General features: G+C 48.0%; 1 protein-coding gene across 2 annotated transcripts in view; it reads left to right on the top strand.

Annotated features, from left to right (window-relative positions):
* LOC126536162 (putative polypeptide N-acetylgalactosaminyltransferase 10) overlaps positions 1-18313 on the top strand; it is a 167863-nt gene that overhangs the window by 100971 nt on the left and 48579 nt on the right. For both annotated transcript variants that reach the window (XM_050183037.3, XM_050183036.3), the window contains one exon: positions 9059-9327. In XM_050183037.3, coding sequence (XP_050038994.1) covers positions 9059-9327 — 269 coding nt within the window. The remainder of the gene's footprint in view (positions 1-9058; positions 9328-18313) is intronic.

Here is an 18313-nt window from a genome sequence, read left to right as displayed (position 1 = left end):
AAGAGCGGCCCCTAATGAGGCTTTGGTCTGTTTACTCGACGCCTTCGAGGGGCTCGCGCTCGCAAGCTTTTGTCTTCCCGTTGTCCTCGCTCCCTCTCTATATTTTTTTTTTTTTGCTCAAGCTCATTCCCTCGCTGCTTTTCTTTTGGACGCGCTGCGCTTCGGAGGTGAATGAAGCCGGCGTAATTAAATGGATCGTGTCTTGCGCTTCCTGCCTCGGCGCAGGATGAAAGGGCTGCCGAGCTGTGCTCAGAGGCGTGAGACTTAGGAGTGCGAGGAAAGAGGAGAGAGGCGCCCCCAGGCGACGAAGAAGGGCGTCTGTGTTGTGCTTCGGCGGATGAAAGAGGGACAGTGCGCTCTGCGTTAAGTGGTGGCGCAGAACTGACGGGGCCGTGCGTTAGTGAATGCGCGCGGTGGAGGCGGCTTTGCCGCACGTACTCTCGTAAACAAGCCTCAAAGGGGGTTTTTTTTTTCTCAGCACGGAGGGGGTAAGCGGGAATTGTGGGAAAAAATGGGGCGCGCGCGGTCCCCTTGGAATGGAGAGGAGTGCTTAACGCAAGACGCCGTGGTTTCTGCTTGACTTGAAAGAGGCAATAATGGCGGCGCTTTTTGGACGGCAAGCTTGCATTTCACGCGCACAACATATGGTTACGCCATGGCGCTGAAACTTAGTGACGTAGTGCATTGCAATGTTTTTCACACTTGTTGCCCGCAAAACACTTCTAGCTAGACCCGTTCGCATGTCGTTCGCCTCACCCCCATCCAACTTCTATTTGCTTGAGTATTTTTCCAATTGGGAAAGTGTTTTTGCTAAGTGACGTTATGTCATAACGGGAAGATGCTTTTTAAACTACTCTTTGTTACATTGTGCCGAAGAAAAGCGACAACTTACGAAGGTGGACAAGTAGATTTTTCAGGGTGCCAGGGTATATTTCAAAAGCCTGGAGATGCATTCACAAAAGAACATGTCTGAAAAGGAACCTTTTTGTATATTTTGAACTGTCTTGCTCGACTTCTGGGCCCTATTAAGTGCATGTGATAACTTCGCAGAGTGGTTAACTTGTCAGTAAATGTGTTACCGTTCAGAATATCGACTTACTGTAGAGATGGACGGCAGCAATAGCTCTCGTAGCGCGGTCTTGTGACGCGGAGCATACAAAGCGACACTGCGGTGACCAACTATATTATACTCAACTGCTGGTGTAAAACGTCCTTAGCGACTTAATCCTTAGCACGTAGCCATGTTATGATTTTGGTTCGACGAGAACAATCATGCAACCTAAGATCGTTCAAAACGCAGTGTGGTTGGACAAAGCATTAGAAGCTGTCACTGCCGGCAATCCTTAAACGGCAATACGTTCGAACAAGCTAAGCCTCTTTAATAACAACCGACGCCAACTCATCATCACAGCGAAAACACAGATAATTGAATTGCTTTACTACTCCCATGCTTGCATTCGTAGTTATTGTGTGATAGTAAGTGATACTTTCTTAAACGCGTTTTTTATTTCTTATCTTATTAATGTCGTGGCGTGTCCCTGGGACAGTGGTGCAGCAGCGCAGAGTGTCGCCGAAGTGCGGATTCACACGACGGATAATATCGCTGACTCAGACCGTGGACGAGTTGGTGCGTGGCCCAGTGACACAGGATGGCGATCGAAAGCTGCTATCTCGCCTGTGGCATCCCTATGGCCGGAATGACTCGGATCCGCTTGGAAAATCCTGCATAGACTGAATCAGTGATATTGTTCGTCGTTTGAACATATCTGTAACGACATTACTTCCTTATATAGCACTTTGCGTTACTATAACTCCGTACACAATGTTCTTTTCGGCTGTGATGTAGTTAGCGACATCGGAAACCGTTAGTTCTGAGCTCGTTCGAAGTGCCTTGTCGACTACTTTAAACTATAAATGCGCATTCGTTCTGCCTAAACATATGTTGAAATCTAATTTGTTCGATGAATGGAGCTAGAAGTGACCTCCTGAACGACACTCCTGCGCAGCCGGAATAGTTCTGTGTTTTCCCTCGAACCAAGTTTGTGTTCGATCCACAATTGAAGTTACCCGAGTACACGTTAAGAGGGTCCCATGCTTCTCTGGCCTATCGGAGGCATCGCTGGCGGTGACGTGGTCGGTGTGAGATAAGTGCAGATGCGAGTCCTCGTTTGCCTGTGCATTCATGGCGGGCAAATCTGCCCCTGTCTGCGTCTGCCTTTTTGATCGACGCTCTTGTCGTTGTAGTAGTAGCCCTTACTTCGTTGTGGGTGGCGCGTCTGAAGGTACGCAGGATAGAAGAGGGGGAGTGGGGTTAAGTGGGGTCGTGTTGGAGGAAAGTTGCGCTTTCCCTCGAGAGAGAGAGAGAGAGAGAGAAGGGAAAGTGCAGTAAGAGTTCCTGGCATCTCCCGATCGAACGGAGCATCGCTTGAGCATCGACGTGTGCTGGGATCACTTTGGTTGGTACGGTGCCGTGTGCTCCAGCAAGGAGAGAAACAGCTATGGCGAGCACTTTGCTGCTGCTGCTGCTGCTGCTGCTGCCGGTGCTGTGTTTTTCCCTTTGCACGCTCGCACAAGCTATTTGCCGCTCGGCTCGGTAGCTGGCTGGGCTGCGAGACCGGCGATTAACCAGGCTGCCGGAGACGCTTGATAAAGCGCCGGTTGCGTTGCGCCGGAAACCGATAGGGGCCCGAGTCCACTTCTGGCTTTAGCAGCAGCAGCAGCAGAAGCATCGGTGGCTGAGGGCTAATGCCGAAAACATGCCTTCAGCCTTACGCCGGTGGTAGTAGTCGAGCTATTTTGGCCTACGCTGGCCGAATCCTGCTTCTTGTGCCGCTGCCGCTTCGTTCCTTTGTGATACTCCATCTTGTGCTGCTGTGTTGTCTTTGCTTTTTTTTTTTTTAGATTGTCTCGGTGCAGTGATGTTGTTCTTTGGTATCTGCGGTGTGTGGCTAATGACACTTCGGCGTCGGCAGTTGGTCGGCTGGAAAGACGGGCTGCCCTGCGTATCGCCATTTCTCCCATTCTTTTTATCGTATTCCCGCGTCTTCACCCCCTAAGATAGGTTGGTCTTACTGCAGAAGTTCAGTTGTTTTGTTCAGCCGTTTGCTTACCTCACTACCTTGTTTCAGTTTGTCTGCTTGCTCGGCAGAACGCAGTCGAAGAATGTAGCTGCATCTGGAAATGTCTCAGTACTTCGGTTTGGTTTATTTTTCTTGCTTTGATTTAAACAGAATGTCCATCATGTAAAATATAGCGCGCGTTTCCCGCTCACGACGTTGTTTAGTAGTACGTTCGTCAGCGTTTCCATTGGCGAATGAAACGTGTGGCATTTCAACTACATTTGCAGTAAGCATGGAAGAAAGAACGTGGCATGCGTCTTTGCTGAATTTGGAAGCACAGAGCTAGATTGCGAAGCGGTCTTTATACATACTTGTACTCGTCATGCGGATGATGAGACACTTACTGGTAGCATATTATACTTTCTTGGTAATTATGCGCTCTCCGCGTCAGCACGTTGTTTAAATGCAGTGAAACCGACACTGAGACTTGGCAACATAAGAAGTAGCTCACTGAAAATATTTGGATTATAGCATTTGCAGGTTTAGCGTGTATACAGATTACCAGTACACTCATTTTGTTGCTTCCTCTCGCGCCGTTGCACAACAATAATGCTTCGTTTACATATTCACACTTTTTGCCATCCGTGCTAAGACAACCTTCTGCGCCCAATAGATACCTGCGTGCGTTTACGCTTCTCTGCTGTGTCGTAGATTAAAACACTAACGTCTTCTTCTTTTTTTTTTGTATTAATTCAACTGATAAACCTCTGACACTGAGTGTATATGAATTTGTATAATGCTAAACTTAACGCTGTCGGATATTTGTAAAGAACCTTAGTAAAAAAATCTGGCTATTTTGCATTGTTAGTCATTGTGGGCAGAAGCTAGCTTTTGCAATGCCCTTGCGTTTGCATGCGTTATTATACGGAGATTTTAGAGTAAGGTAAGAGGACAGTAGAGCAGGCTAGTAATGAATGAATGAATGAATGAATGAATGACCGGACATAAGTCCAGACCGAATTGAACCTTCCAGATTTTAGCGTACTCAACTGACCGTAGAATCGTGCGCAGTAATGAAGCGATGCCGATTTTGTTTTCAAGCATCCGTTATTCGTTCAGGTAGATTTGAACCTGACATCTGAATGTGCGGATGCAACTTTCCGTTGAGCATTTGCCCTTACGGAATACATTGATGGTCGCCATAAATCTTGCACTGGTATAGCTTCTTCAATGCAAATTTCTGTTTTCCATTTTCTTTTGTGTCGCCCACGAGAGTAAGTGCCACCTGGGTGTCTGTTACATGCGCTAATGGCGCATGCACATGTGTATAACATGCTAAAAGTACGCGACTTTATGCTACGTCGAGTGCGGCGCGTGATGCATCCACTACGCTGACTGATTGTCTAATAAAGGCTTAGCGATGTGACAACCAGTGCCACGTTGAAGATGAGGTAGACGGAGTGAACATGTTTGAGGTAATGCGAAGGTCGTCCGACGGTTTCCGTCGGAAGCGAGCGAAGGTCGTTGCACGCATTGGCAGAGAACGCTGCGGCAGGGTGCACAAAACTCCGAAAGCCTGACTCATGACTCCGAAAGGCTGTTTGGCTACTGCATGTTCTCCATTTGGTCGCACAGTAGGATATTTCTTCTCTTCTGATTAGGTGTGTGCTGTTCAAATATATTCGCACCGTGACACACCTGTGGTTGTATATAGATACTTCTTAACTGCTACGCTAGTGAAATGTATGTAAAGTCATGTAGATTTGTCTTTAATTTATTCTTAGTTTTTCTGGATGCGTTGTACAGATCACATTTCTGAAACATAAGCTGCATAATTTATTTATTTCACCACCTCTGCCTTCGCAAAAACGTAATTCGGCATGCAATACATTACCACCTGATAAGGAGCAACGTGTAGGGCATTCGAGAAAAAACTTAGCTAACATTTTTTATGAGGGAGTGTATTTTGCACGGTGACGCCAACTTTGGTTTGGGTTGTCCGCAATCAAAGGAAGTGAGCGACATAGTTGCTAGCCCATATCCCCCCTTCCTAGCCTCTCATTGGCACTGATACCGTAGCTGGACCATGACCATGTGGCCTTAGAGAAGCGCAGCCGGTGGTCTTGTTCTTGGGTAGGTGGCTGCTGAATTGTGTTGGTGCTAGGATGCATATGCTAACATCCTCCCTCCTCGCTTGCGTCTTTTACCAACCGACAGGCTCACTAATTACTCTATCGGGCGTGTTCGCCCTCACATTGGAATTAATAGCACGCGCAGGGGCGCGAGTTGTTCACGCAGGCGAGAAAAAACAAGGGCCGTGTGGAGCTCTCCACGAGCGAGCAAGCACTTTACAGTTTAAAATTGGCGGCGCCTTCGGTGGCTCTTTGATCTTACTTTCCATCTTCGAAGTAGGACGGGGGGAAGGGGGAAGGGGGAAGGGTGGGTTAGAGGAAAAGGGAGTGGCGTGCTTGCAGGGGCGGTCCATTTTCTTTAGCAGCTCGATGGCGTGCTCGCGTATAGGTTGAGAAATAAGAGAATGTGCCGTGGCGTGCTGTGGCCGGCGTGCATCTTCGCCGTACGCCGCTGCCTTTCGCATTATTCCTTCTTATGGTACCATTGCCGACTTTAGGCTGTTGTTCCTGTGTTCTGACAGCACGCCATGGCATCCCTCTCTGCATGGTTTACGACGCGTTCACTCCCTGCATGCACGTCATGTGAGCGAAGACAGTTGTGGTAGGGCACGGAAGTCCGTTGGCCGGGCTGTGGAATTGTTTATTGGTGACTGGAACGAAGCGAAATCGTATTTTTACTAGTTGTGTTAGGACTTAATTTCTGCTTCCTATCTCTCATCCTCATGTGGTCGCTGTCATTGCTGTTTTCCTTGGCGACGAGATGACTGAAGATGCATGGATTCGTCTCTAACTTAGGAGCGCCAGTTTTTGTAATGGGTCTCGGTTCGCAACACCTCTCTGAAGCCGAAACTCACAGAAGACGGGTTTGCAGCAGACCCTGAGGCGAGCATTTTGGACAAAACTCATGTCTTCGTGATTTTCCGTAATTGTACCAACTACTACGTCAGCAAGCACTTTAGAGCACTTCACATGATCGGGACGCATTTCTTTGTTGTCCGCGTCAAAACTAACGCCAGTGCTGGCGTATCTTCATGAAACCGTGTTTGGCAGTCGGTCTTACGGCGAGGCCTTCTTGGGAATCGCCTTTTATTACGCTCGATTGTGCCTACTTCAGCACTGCTGAGATGTCTTACGGGCGTTGCAAGCGTTCTTTCTGCGCCTGCTTGTGACAATAAACAGTTGTTGTCGTTGTCGTCGTTGATGTTGTTTGTTTAAGTTTTTCATCCACTTCTTTTCTAGTGTCTTTCTCTACAATTGACCTTTTGCTTATCAAGTGGAATATAGGCGAATGCACACCCGTAATACATTCTACTTTCCCAAAACAGAGCGGTTCCTTTCTTGCGTTCTATGGGAAAGTGGTGTGCTCTCAATAGTGTGTGCAGAGGATTCCAAAACTTGGCTGGCGGGAAGCAACAGCTGAATCTCCCCGAGTCCTAAGCTTACAGCGACGAATCGATCGAGTGGCGTCGTCTGCACTTGCGTGCGAGTGACTTTACAGCGTGTGCCTCTCAGCTTGAGGCTGCGCCCCCTCTGGTGAAGGCGGTCCTCGGCATTCTTCGTTTCTTTTCCCAAAAGCTTGTGCGAGCATTTGCAACTGTGTCGGCACGGTCGGCTTTCCCGCTCCTCTACTACACACTGGGACGATTCCCTAATGAAGCGGTTGCCCCTGGGTGTGGCCCTGCGGAGCACGTCACCACGTTGTTTTTTGCGTCGCTAGCTGCCGCACTTTTATTGCGATCGTCAGTCGTTCTGTTCCTTCTCTCTCTCTCTCTCTCTTTGGGTGGTACCTTCGTTGACTGCTGACTCTCACTTGCTGCTCCCCTAGCGTCGACGCGTCTGTCCCGACCACTGGCGCTTCGTATCACGTTCTACTCTGGTCGAACGTGCAACTGCGTGGCTACGCTCTACTCGTGAGCTGCATTTGTCTTTGCTTTCCTGTCGCCTGCTCGCAGCCATTGGCGGGAACAGATGGCCTGTCTCGCTTTCATCGCGCACGGATTGCGCTTTTTCGTCGATTAGGACCCGTAGTCTAAAGATATTTGTAACGCTACAGCTGTGCCTAAGAGCAGATTTCAACCAGCCGTTGTACTAGACACATTATTAGCGAAAGCGGCTAGCCACTGGCAGACGGCATATACTGACGAAAAACTTTGTGAAGTCGGCCCCAGATTTTGTTTGGTATTGCAGTGCGTATTTGCTTAAAAAGAAGAGCTAAGTTTTTCTGTAAAAAAATTATCTAATGACCCCGCGAACAAATACTTGCTCGTGTGCCTCTCACTCCGTTTTAATTTATTAAACATGAATGATAGTAACGTGTGTGACTTCCAAAGCGCTCTACCTTCAGCAGGCAACTATGCCATATGTAATGTTGTGAATGAGAGATACCCGGTCTTGGTGGACGACGTAGACAAGAGATACGGGTGGGAACGAATCTCCCGGCTTCGCGCTCAAATTCGTTTCTAGGCAAGCACTGCGCGGAATGGTTTGTTTAATGTCACCGTTTGCATGCACGCGCTTCCTCTTCTCTGAAATGGAAAAAGAGAAAGAAAAGAAAAAGAAACAAGAAGAAGAAGGAAAGGAAAAGCGAATCGATATTGACAAGCTTCTGGAAAAAAGTGGGGGTGTCTTGCAACCACGAAATAAAAACGGCGAAATAGTTTAAGAAATCGAATGGTGCGCAGCTATATGACGTCTGCCAGAAGCAACAAAGAGGCACGTACAATCGTGATCAAATGTTTGAAAGACCGCATGTATTGGGAAGTGGGTGGGTATGCGCGTGCGTGCGTGTTTGTGCGTGTGTTCCAGCCTAGATATGCAGCCTGAAATCGAGCAGCAGACACAACACAGTTTCTGAATTCGGCCAGTGAACCGTGAATTCTTATTCCAAGCTGCACAGCCACGCCGGAAGAAAATTAGTCTCCCAGGTTTTGCTTAGGATGATACGTGCCTACGCACGTGCGAGAATATGGCGGCACTTGTTAGCGGCAGCCGGCCTTCTGAGCACGGCTAAGGGAATATGCGTGAACTTGCGACGTACGTGATAGAGTGTTACTGGCACGGACTCGTCGGAAGACATAATGATGCAAAGGGTGAAGGAAAGGATACGGACTTACCGGTGCTGTTGAAGCAGGCGGGTGCACCATCGTCGTCTCGGTACTTTTCTGCTCATGTTTTCTTTTTTCAGGAAGAGGGGCGAGTAGAGAGAACGAGGATATAGTAATTTAGAGAGCTCCCGGTCACACGGAGCAGGGGCAATTACGTTGTGCTCGCGCGGTGACCCTGCAATTGAGAGGCGTCAGCCAATGTCCTGAGTCGCGCTGTGTAAATGCAAGTGCGTGCGTGTATGACTGTGTGTGCGTTCGCGTTCGCGCGTGCGTGTGTGCGTGCGTGTAAGGCGCAGTGATTTTGCAGGTGCTCGTTAACCACTGCTGAATTTTCATCTAGCCTCCAGAAGTATGTAACCGCCACGGCAAGGGATGGGAGCCCAGATAATGTACTGGCGTGCGCACTCATCTGGTTGAAATGAGTGAGAGAGCTGGACAACTTAGCAGACATTCTCCATGAAGTTTGCGGATGTCCTGCAGCTTACTTGAATAGCACATCCAGAACGTCGTCCCTGCTTGCATGCGTTAAAGATGTTCAAGTAGTAGCTAAGTATACCGAACTTTACGGCAATTGTATTGAACTTTGTTATCACGCACGGGACTTTTTCTTCAGTAGCTCTGGCAGCTATACTGAAGGATAGTACTTTACTAATGGATGTGTTCACAGCACATCTCGTGAGCTTTGCAAGGATTTGGCTACACGCTTCTTTTTAAAAAGTTGTTGTTTGTTAACCGTCGCTCGCGTCTTTCTTGCTGTCTGCAGGCGCAACATCTACGCGCCCAGCCTGCTGTAGCCAACGACTTGTCGGCCGGTGGCCAAGTGGACGCCGATGGCAAGAAGGACTGGCACGACCGCGCCATGATCAGCCGCGAAGCGCAAGCCAAAGGTCCCGGCGAGCAGGGTGCCGCCTACTTCCTGCCGACCGGCATGGACAAGAGGAAGGATGAGCTGTACAAGGTCAACGGCTTCAACGCGCTGGCCAGCGATTTCATCGCGCTCAACAGGTCGCTGCCTGACATAAGGCATCCAGGGTGAGTGGCCGCCACGGTATCTCTTTACTATTGGTTCGGTATATCTGTAGGCCACCTTTCGCCGACGGGAAGTGCTTCCGTGGCTGTTTTTTTATTATTTACCTGGAAGGGCTTCAAGGACAACAACACTTTTAAGACGTGGCTGTAAGTTTACTTGGGAAATTGAAGCACGTGCTGTATGGCGAAATTACCTCGGCAACAATTCACATTCGCCACCATTCACATTCGTTCAAGGAATTAAACTTCGTGGGCACGGACCAAACACGTGTTTTAGTCTGCGCACGTCGCTACATTTTATAATGCAATAATTTCGCCATTTTTAAATTAAACAAGTCCGTGTTAGTGCGTAATGTGTCCTCTATGCAATGATGCCAACTCCGGGGAAGTTTTCCTTGAAATAGGGATTCCATACTTTGTTTAGGGAAAAGGGTATATTTGTCCAAATCTAGGGAAAACTCGTGATGAGGCATTGAAACTGTGAAACTGCCGACGTGACGGCATGTTTTGCGTTCAGTGACCGCAAAGTACCTTCGCATTAGATGCGAACTATGACTTCTGATCTTCCAATAGTGCGGTGAACGCATCTCGCCATGTAAATGACTGGGTGTGGACGTCCCTGGGCCCACTATCGAAGTACTTACTATGCAAAAAAAAACAAAAAAAAAACAGAGGTGATGCTTGCAGACAGGCCACAAGAGTAGAGAAGTGGACAACACGAACACAGCTTCTCTACTCTTGTGTCCTGTCTGCACGCCTTGCATAATGAATCCTTACAACTAGCTCAGCTTTCTGTCGTTCTATCGAAGTACTGCTATTGCGTTATAGCCGTTTGTACCTCTAGCTCTGCTGTCGACATCTGTGCACTCTCAATGAGATGTTCATCTGTAACCGGCGAAATAAAAGTATGCTGGAACAGCGAACAAAATGGCACAGACAAATCTGTGCGTAAGCGGACACGTATGCCTTACTACGAGCACGACAGTGCGTTCGTGGCGATAAACAGCATTCTATGCTTGCGTATGCTAAAATTTATCGCGAACCGCCCATACGCAGAACAATCTTAGACCGAACAATCTTGGCCAGGTCACGTGTTTAGGTGACTTTTGCTTTAGAGTGAAGATAAAATTAGCCATGTATCTGCGTGCTTCGCTGGAAATGACGCCATCGTGCGTAAGTGGGGGGGGGGGGGGGGGGTGCTATGTCAGTACATGACATATAAAAAAAAAGTATTTACGTCTTTTGTATTGGCGTCGTGAAGTGGCATAGTGTTTTGGCACCTACATTCAGCAAAAGTAGTTTGACGCCAATTTTCCTTACAATTCGAATAAGGTTTCCTGTATATTTGGAACTTTGCTGTTTTGTCCAAAGTTGCTTTACACCTACAACAATGTAGATACATGTTGACGTCTTCTTTTGTGAATACGGCTTCAAGCATGTGGCTGTGTCGTTAGCGTAACAACTTGTACGGCGGCATCATTCTAGCTTGGATCCATGACTTGATTATTTGAATATTTTAAAACAAGCTTAGAAACGAACTTAAAGTATAAAATTTGCAGCCCCGTTTACATGACACAGATAAACATTTATCATTACAGAACTCATATCGACAAACGTCGCAGCCACATTTCGCAAAAATCTAGGGAATATCTAAAAATCCGATTTAGGGAGAAACTAGCTTCGGATGTTGGCGGAGCTGCTTCTACGATTCCATCGGGCTTCAAGAGACGACAGGGTTTAGCTCAGACGGCACTCCAATCGTATCGCATCGCAGCTCTTGCCTCTCAGTATGCACCATTCTCGGTATTGAAAAGACCCGATTTTGTGCCCACCCTTCTTCTAGGATATGACAATGCACGTACAGCCTCTCGCGCACTTGTCCAGAAAACGGGGTCGGTGTGCCGATGACAGAATTCGCGACATCTATACTGAAAAACGCTGGATTTAAACAACTTTGCTTCTGAGCAACTTTGCTTCTGATTGGCAGGTCATCGCTAGCAGTGCCGCCGGGCCTCAAGTGGCTCGATTGCTTGGCCTGTACTGGCTTACAGCGGTGTGGTTGACAAATGGAAGCTTGTCAAAGCGGATAGCAGAGCCCGAACCAGAGCCTCTCCAAAATAATGTCCGGCCAAAAACATGCTCGGAAAACAAGGTGCCATACTCGCAAAGCCCTTCGTTCGTAAGAGCTTTTCGCCATTGGCTGGCCGCCTTTCGCTAATGATATGTCCAGCACCTGGATTGGCTGGAACTTGCTCTTATGATTAAGTCTAGCGTGCAAGAGCTTTTATTGCGATAGCAATATTTGGCGAATTTTATTTCGCTGCCGCCGTCGTTGTGGTGTTCCAAATGAAATCCGAGTGCGAGGAGAATGACCGCCTTATGCTGCGGGTCCTAGGGCAAACATGCGAGGGTGCGCCGAGAAGGATGGTGGCTCTACGCGGCCTTTTCCTGCGCGTCCAGTGTTGGAGGCCACGTAATCGAGAGCGTGCTAGGGAATTATAGCGCGCGTCTCCTCTTTTGGTCCGGCTGTGGTTGCGCATGGCTGTTCGCGCGGCCGAGCGCATACGTACTCGCGGCCCGCGCGCCGTACGTGGGAAGTGATCAGGAGCGGCTGCTAGGGCGGCCAGGGCCGAGCCGATATGGCTGGTGTCGTCGTGCGCGCTGTATTCCCGCGTCCTTTGTGTTTGAGGTCGCGTAATCGTGAGGTATTATTATTATTATTATTTTTTTTTTTGAGGCGTGGCACAATCGAAATCGTGATGCGGGCGGCAGCACAAAGCGTGTGCCTTTCGGCCAAGCGGACGCGCTCTACCGCTGCCGGGGCTTCTCGCCGTGCCAGCGTTTGTGACAGCGAGTGCGCGGGCTCATCGCGTGAGACCTGTTCGTATTTGCCTCGGCGTGCGTGACAACAGCCTCGATAGCAAATGCATTGCTGAAAGGACTCGCAAAACGCGGCAGTTGTCGCGCATCTCTTTACGTCATAGCAAGTTGTCCCGAACCAGAGGTCTGCGGATGAAATGCAAGCACACTTCGGAGCGCATCACCGCGCTCCATGCGCTCGGGGCGAGTTGGCTGGAGGCAGTACTACATTTCCCCAGGCACACATACACAAAAAAAAAAAGAAAGAAAGAAAAGAAGATAGCAGGAATTCGATGCATCCTATAGACTTTGTTGCGCGCATCCCTTTATTTAAATACAGGCAAGGGAGCGATCGAGCGCATTCGAAAGAGAGAGAAAGAGAGAGGTAGCAGCATGTTCGCCCGCGCCTCTTCTACCGATCGAGTGTGCACGGTACAGCGAGGTATGGATATTTGAATCGATCGCTGAGGCACGAGTGCGCTCGAGATTGCCTCGCTGCGCCCTTTTTACTTTCGTGACCGGCTTTTCTCATCTTCGCCCGTCTCGCGAACGCCAACTGTGCGATGCTGTGTGCCTTTTTCCATCTGCATAGTCGGGCGAGAACGGGGTGTCGTACTGCCGCTGGCAACGTGTCCTCGTAACGCGAGTGTAGTGAAACGGAGTTGGTAGGCGAATCAACGAAGTCAGAGCGCGAGTTTGAAATATATATATATATATATATATATATATATATATATATATATATATATATATATATATATATATATATATATATATATATATATGTATATATATATATATGTATGTATAGAGAGAGGGAGAGAGAGAGAGAAAGAACAGTTTAGGATTATTTGAGTCACCGAACTGAACGAAACTTACCGCAGATGCTCCGGCCGCTCAGAGCCATAGGAACAGTGAAAGGGGTCACAAAAGAGAGCGAAGCACTGACTGAGATAGCAAGGTTTGGCGTTGCGCTTCGACTTCTGGGACGGTGTTTCAACTATTGACGATTGATTGTTCCAAGGCTTTCAAACTGTTCTTGTTGACAGCAGCAATGATACTCTGTGGAAACTTGTGTGTCACCTGTTGATGTTGAACATTTATAAGCGCTTGTACACGGCTTCTGGAATACAGTGGGAAGTAATTGCGCCCGTCCTGTGTACTTGTGTCTTCTCTGTCCGTGTTATTTATTTTTTTTTTTTGCTGCTCGTCAGGGTTTTCAGCTATGAACCAATTGGCCCAAGCCAAATTTTTATTCCAACTATGCGCAGGTTTGTATAACGCGGACGCGAGTTGCGTGGCTGCACCAAAATTTCTGACACCCTTAAATGTCTCAACACACAGGGCCTGTAATGACATCGCGCGGTTTCTACTGCGCTGCCCGTAAAGAGCAGCGCCAGTGAATTTACATCACTTTCAGGTTTTAGCACTGATGTTGGTTTGCACTTTTAGTTTTAGTCTGAGAAGGCTTCGGATAGAAAAGATGCGCTGTGAATGTTCTGTTTCGTGAAAATTGCTTGCGGGTGGCTATTCTCAACATTCTGAGAAATAATTTATTCAGGAACGTAAGACCTGGTGTGAGCAACCTTAGTGATAGAATAGCGCAGCAATATAACCCACCTGTACGGCATGGATAAGCATATAGCATACGTTTACTTAAACATATGCCGTACCCCACGGCGACGCCGACAGCGACAACGACGGGGAAAAGTCGTTTGGAGTTTCCATATAATTGCTGTCGCAATAATAAGTTTCCGAGTAGTATATATGGTATTGAAATGTGTATTACGCATTGAAGAACAGCACGTTTCGGGGCATTTCGACAAAAGACACACTGCGGCTGTCGGCGGCAAAGGCCGCGAAACGCGACCCGGTGCTAAACCCAGCATCTAAACCTTCAGACTTCCACAATGTTCTCGCGCGACAGGCGTTATACGACTAACGCGTCCCTCAACTCGGTGGCGAGAGACCGGCGGAGAAAGTCCAAGTACACAAAAACGAAAAAAAAAAAAAACATTTTAAACTTGAAGTAAGAGTCGGAGAAGTCAAAGAAAGAAACATGAATGAAACCAGTTTTTTTCACGCCCCTCAAAATTTCGCGACATTTTACAACTATAGTTTAGATCGCGATGGCGCAGCTTCTGCGATCAGCTCCGGTCATTGCAATGGTTCCTTCCTTTCGCTTCACCGGGTTTTGTGCGAGTTTTGTCGCTTTGTGCGTTTCACGACTATGTCGGTGCACTGGCTTGATTCGGGCGTTTTCGAATATCGTGTTTTAACCCCCGTATTAAAAAAAAATGCCTTAAGTTGAAGCCCCTGGTTGACTAGGTCAAAACAGCGCCTGACATGAACGCGCCGAAGAAAACACATTGAGCATCTTGGGCACCTTCACGCCAGGCGGTATTTCGACCGATTCAAGCATGGCCTTCAAGTTGAGGCGCATTATTGAATATGGGGGTTAGTGTGGCGATCCTTGGGAATTGAGAACGGAATTTTCGACCAACCCGAAAGGTAACAAACATTGACTATCCTGCCAATACTACAAGCTGGGACTGTTGCTAGGATATAAATATATTAAGGTATATAACAGAATATGGTGCATTACCCCAAGGTGCCTTCGTGGGGCAGACAATGTTACATTTGACATTTGAATAGCTGCTGCAGGATCAATTACTTCACGGTGCGTATAATAACAATCCCACTTTTATAGCGCGCTGTAGCGCGGCCTTGTTTACTCGGCGTGCATGTGTTGCTGCTCGAGGTTATGCCGGAGGAGAATTTAAACCTCTGTAGTTCTGTTTCTTACGGAGAGTCGTGATATTATTTGCAGCATTCAAAGTTTGAACACCTCTGCTCATTGGTGGGTTTCAAGTGAGATAGCAAGTTTACGTGAATTCTGACCCTACCAATGTTTCAGACAATGGGTTTTGTCCGCCTTATTAGCGGTGAGGCATTCTTCCCGTTTCTCAATAAATTGTGAACTTTCGTTCCGTGAGGACGCCTGAAAGATACAATGCTGAGGAAATGCGGAGCAACCGTTTGGAATGACGGAAGTAAGGGCCGTTATTCATGAAAAGCTCGTACGTCAGAATTTTCTCAAAAGCAAATTCCAGCCAACTCTGATGCTGGACATCCACCAATAATAACGAAGGCGACCAGCCAATGCCTAAGGATACTTACGAATAAAAAGATCCGTGAACTCGGCCCAAGATGCATAGCGTTGCGTAACAAAGATGCGACGGTGCTGCCGTCGTGCACAGTGAGAGCGTACATTATTTAAGTGATTTTTTTTGCGGCCTATCCGGAACTTTCCTGACCGTGGCTGCTGCTGCTGTCTTGCCCAATAGCTCACAAAAATTAATTACGTTCCAGGTGATAGGATCGGATCTCGGCCCCCAGGGGCCGTATTCGGAAACGGTCCACTTCGGCAACACTCTCGCCTTGGCCAAGCCTCCGCCAACGTCCCGCACTGATTGGCTGTTTTAGCAAAACCGGAAAATAAATAGCGCCATCTGGTAGTTCCAGCCTACGTCAATTTGTCATCGCGGCGTTGTTGGGTGCTTCCGACATATTGAGACATATTGAGACATTCCGACATATTGACATATTGACGCGTCTTTTCGCGGTCGGTTGGTGGTGTAGTGTAGTAGGGACAAGAGAGTTGGTAGTTTATAGTATTTTCTTGATGGCCGTTCGCGCGTAGTTTTGCGCAGCGATCTTTATTGACTGTCGATTGGCTGTTGCATTGTGTTGCCTTGTGTAAGTGACAGTTTTCGGTGGCCGTGTCTTGAAACAGCTGGCAGCGGCACCACGACAACACGTTGCTCGCGTGGTCGGTGGTGAAGTGTAGCAAAGTCAGACGATGCCGTTCTGGCGGTGCACAGTGGCGGTGCACAATCTATTCATTAAAATAAAAGATTTCACATTTCCTTTGTTTTCAGTTTATTGTACCTAGAGCGGCCGTTGCGAACCATATACTCAATGCGCAGAACTCGTTCTGCGGCCATTACACACTCGAAAACAACACACCCGAGCAGCTCTGCACTCGTACGGTGCACTCTCTCGTGCGTTGTCAAGCCATCGAGAGTGCGTGTTGTTAGTTCATGCTGTCGTCACGGGTAAGCCGCCGGTTGACTTATTGAACGTTACTATCGCCGAGACGATAATATCACTGAAGTGCATCGTATCAGAATGCAGCCACAGCGCAGCAACCGTAGGCTGTAATCATTATAGGCCACAGTCGCACGTATTGTTTTTTTCCCCCCAGTTACTGCTGAAGTGAAATATATTTCCACAACGGTGTTTGCACAATAATGGGATGCAGAAGTTTTCGTTGTTGCAGGTCATTTCTCATTCCTTTTTTCGCTTTATCAAGGCGGTGCAAGACTTTATCGGCCCTTGTTCGTAACGCGCGTTTCGCCTCTTTTGCGTTTCGCTGGTGATGGCATCGCAGTTTTAAAATTACGCGTGGTGTCTCTGCTGTCTTTAAAAGATGTACGCGGTGATGCAGTAAGAATGCCATCTTAATGTCTCGGCGATTACGATTCTCTCATTTAATTACTTTCGTGCAGCTTTCTCAAGCGCTGTAATCGCGACTGGCCTGGCGACGTTCGCTTTTACGGCGGACGATGAACGATGCGCCTCCTTAAGTAAATTGGTTCTTTGTGACTTGTCATGCTATTATTGAGGCTGTTCTTTTTTTTTTTTTTTTTTTTTGCTTCCTCGTTCAAATAAATTTAACGCGAGCGTCACTTTTGGACCGTAAAGTAAATAATCGGACGGATTCAGACGCTCTTTCGCTAATAATGGCGAGGAACGTGTTTTGAAGACCGCGAAACAGCGTCGTCGGCTTTGTGTGCTTTGTGGCTTTGTGTGCGCTGACCGGCGCTGCTCTAGGATAGACTATTACGTTGATTGTGCCGCGCAGCACTGCCCCATTATTTAATTATTCAATTAATATAGCGCGATTCCGGCGCTTATTTTGGCCCACTATTTAATTATTCAATTAAAACAGCGCGATGCCCGAGCTCCGCGCTCATGCATCGCGTGTTGTCGTGTCGTCGAGGTCGGGCCTTTTTTGGCATCATCAGACGGGCGTAATTTATACTTTGGAGCGTGCTGGCAGTAGTGGCCGTCATTGCATCAAGTTCCAGACTTTTTTTTCTTGTTGCCCGTTACTCTTCACGTAAAAACGAATGGCTGCAGTCAATTCCTCTTTCGCACTCGCTCGCTCATTCACTCAGCGACTCACTCTACGCAGTTGAAAAGTGACGCACGCGTTAAGTCCGCCTGAACGAAGGAGCAACTGAGACAAGAAAGGAAAGAACTATTTCTAACTCACTCACTCGGCTCTCTCACTCGTTCCTTCACTAAACTCACTCTTTACTCGATGTATGCGCTATATAAATGATGCCCGTGTTAATTCCGCCTGAACGAGGGAGCAAAGTAGAAAAGAAAGGAATAACTCACTCGCTCAGTCACTCAGTCACTCGCTAAGTCACTCAGTCACTCACTCAGTCACTCACTCACTCACTCTCACTCCCTCACTCTCACTCACTCACTCACTCACTCACTCACTCACTCACTCACTCACTCACTCACTCACTCACTCACTCACTCACTCACTCACTCACTCACTCACTCACTCACTCACTCACTCACTCACTCACTCACTCACTCCTCACTTCACTTCCCACGTTTTCCCGAATAGCTCCTTACTGTCATACACGACCCTAGCCCTGAATACACGCTACTGCAGCTTATGCACGTACGGTGACGTGTAGCTGATTTAGTCCTTGCGGGCATAAAGTCAGGAAAAAAAAAACAGGATTGTACGAGAAGGCACGGCTTTTACGTACACACACCCGGCTCAGGGCTAAGAAAAACAGTCTCTTCCCTATTCCCTAGCTTTCTTTGACGCTCGTTCCGGCGCTCCCTTCGTGCTACCGGGCGTTACGCCCAAGTAGGCTGTGTGTGTATAGGCCATACTGTTTACGTAGGCAAGCGGAGTGAGCTTCACCGCACGGTTCTCTTCACCTCCTAGTCGGATCGGTTTATTTTCCCACGGCGCGTGCCCCGGCAACGAATTGAGCGAAAAAGCCTGGCATGTTTTTATATTTTAAATTGCTGT

This window comes from Dermacentor andersoni, chromosome 4, assembly GCF_023375885.2.
Source record: "Dermacentor andersoni chromosome 4, qqDerAnde1_hic_scaffold, whole genome shotgun sequence".
NCBI lineage: Eukaryota > Metazoa > Arthropoda > Arachnida > Ixodida > Ixodidae > Dermacentor > Dermacentor andersoni.
The sequence above is the reverse complement of the archived record's forward strand: the minus strand, read 5'-3'. Positions and strand labels throughout refer to the sequence as shown.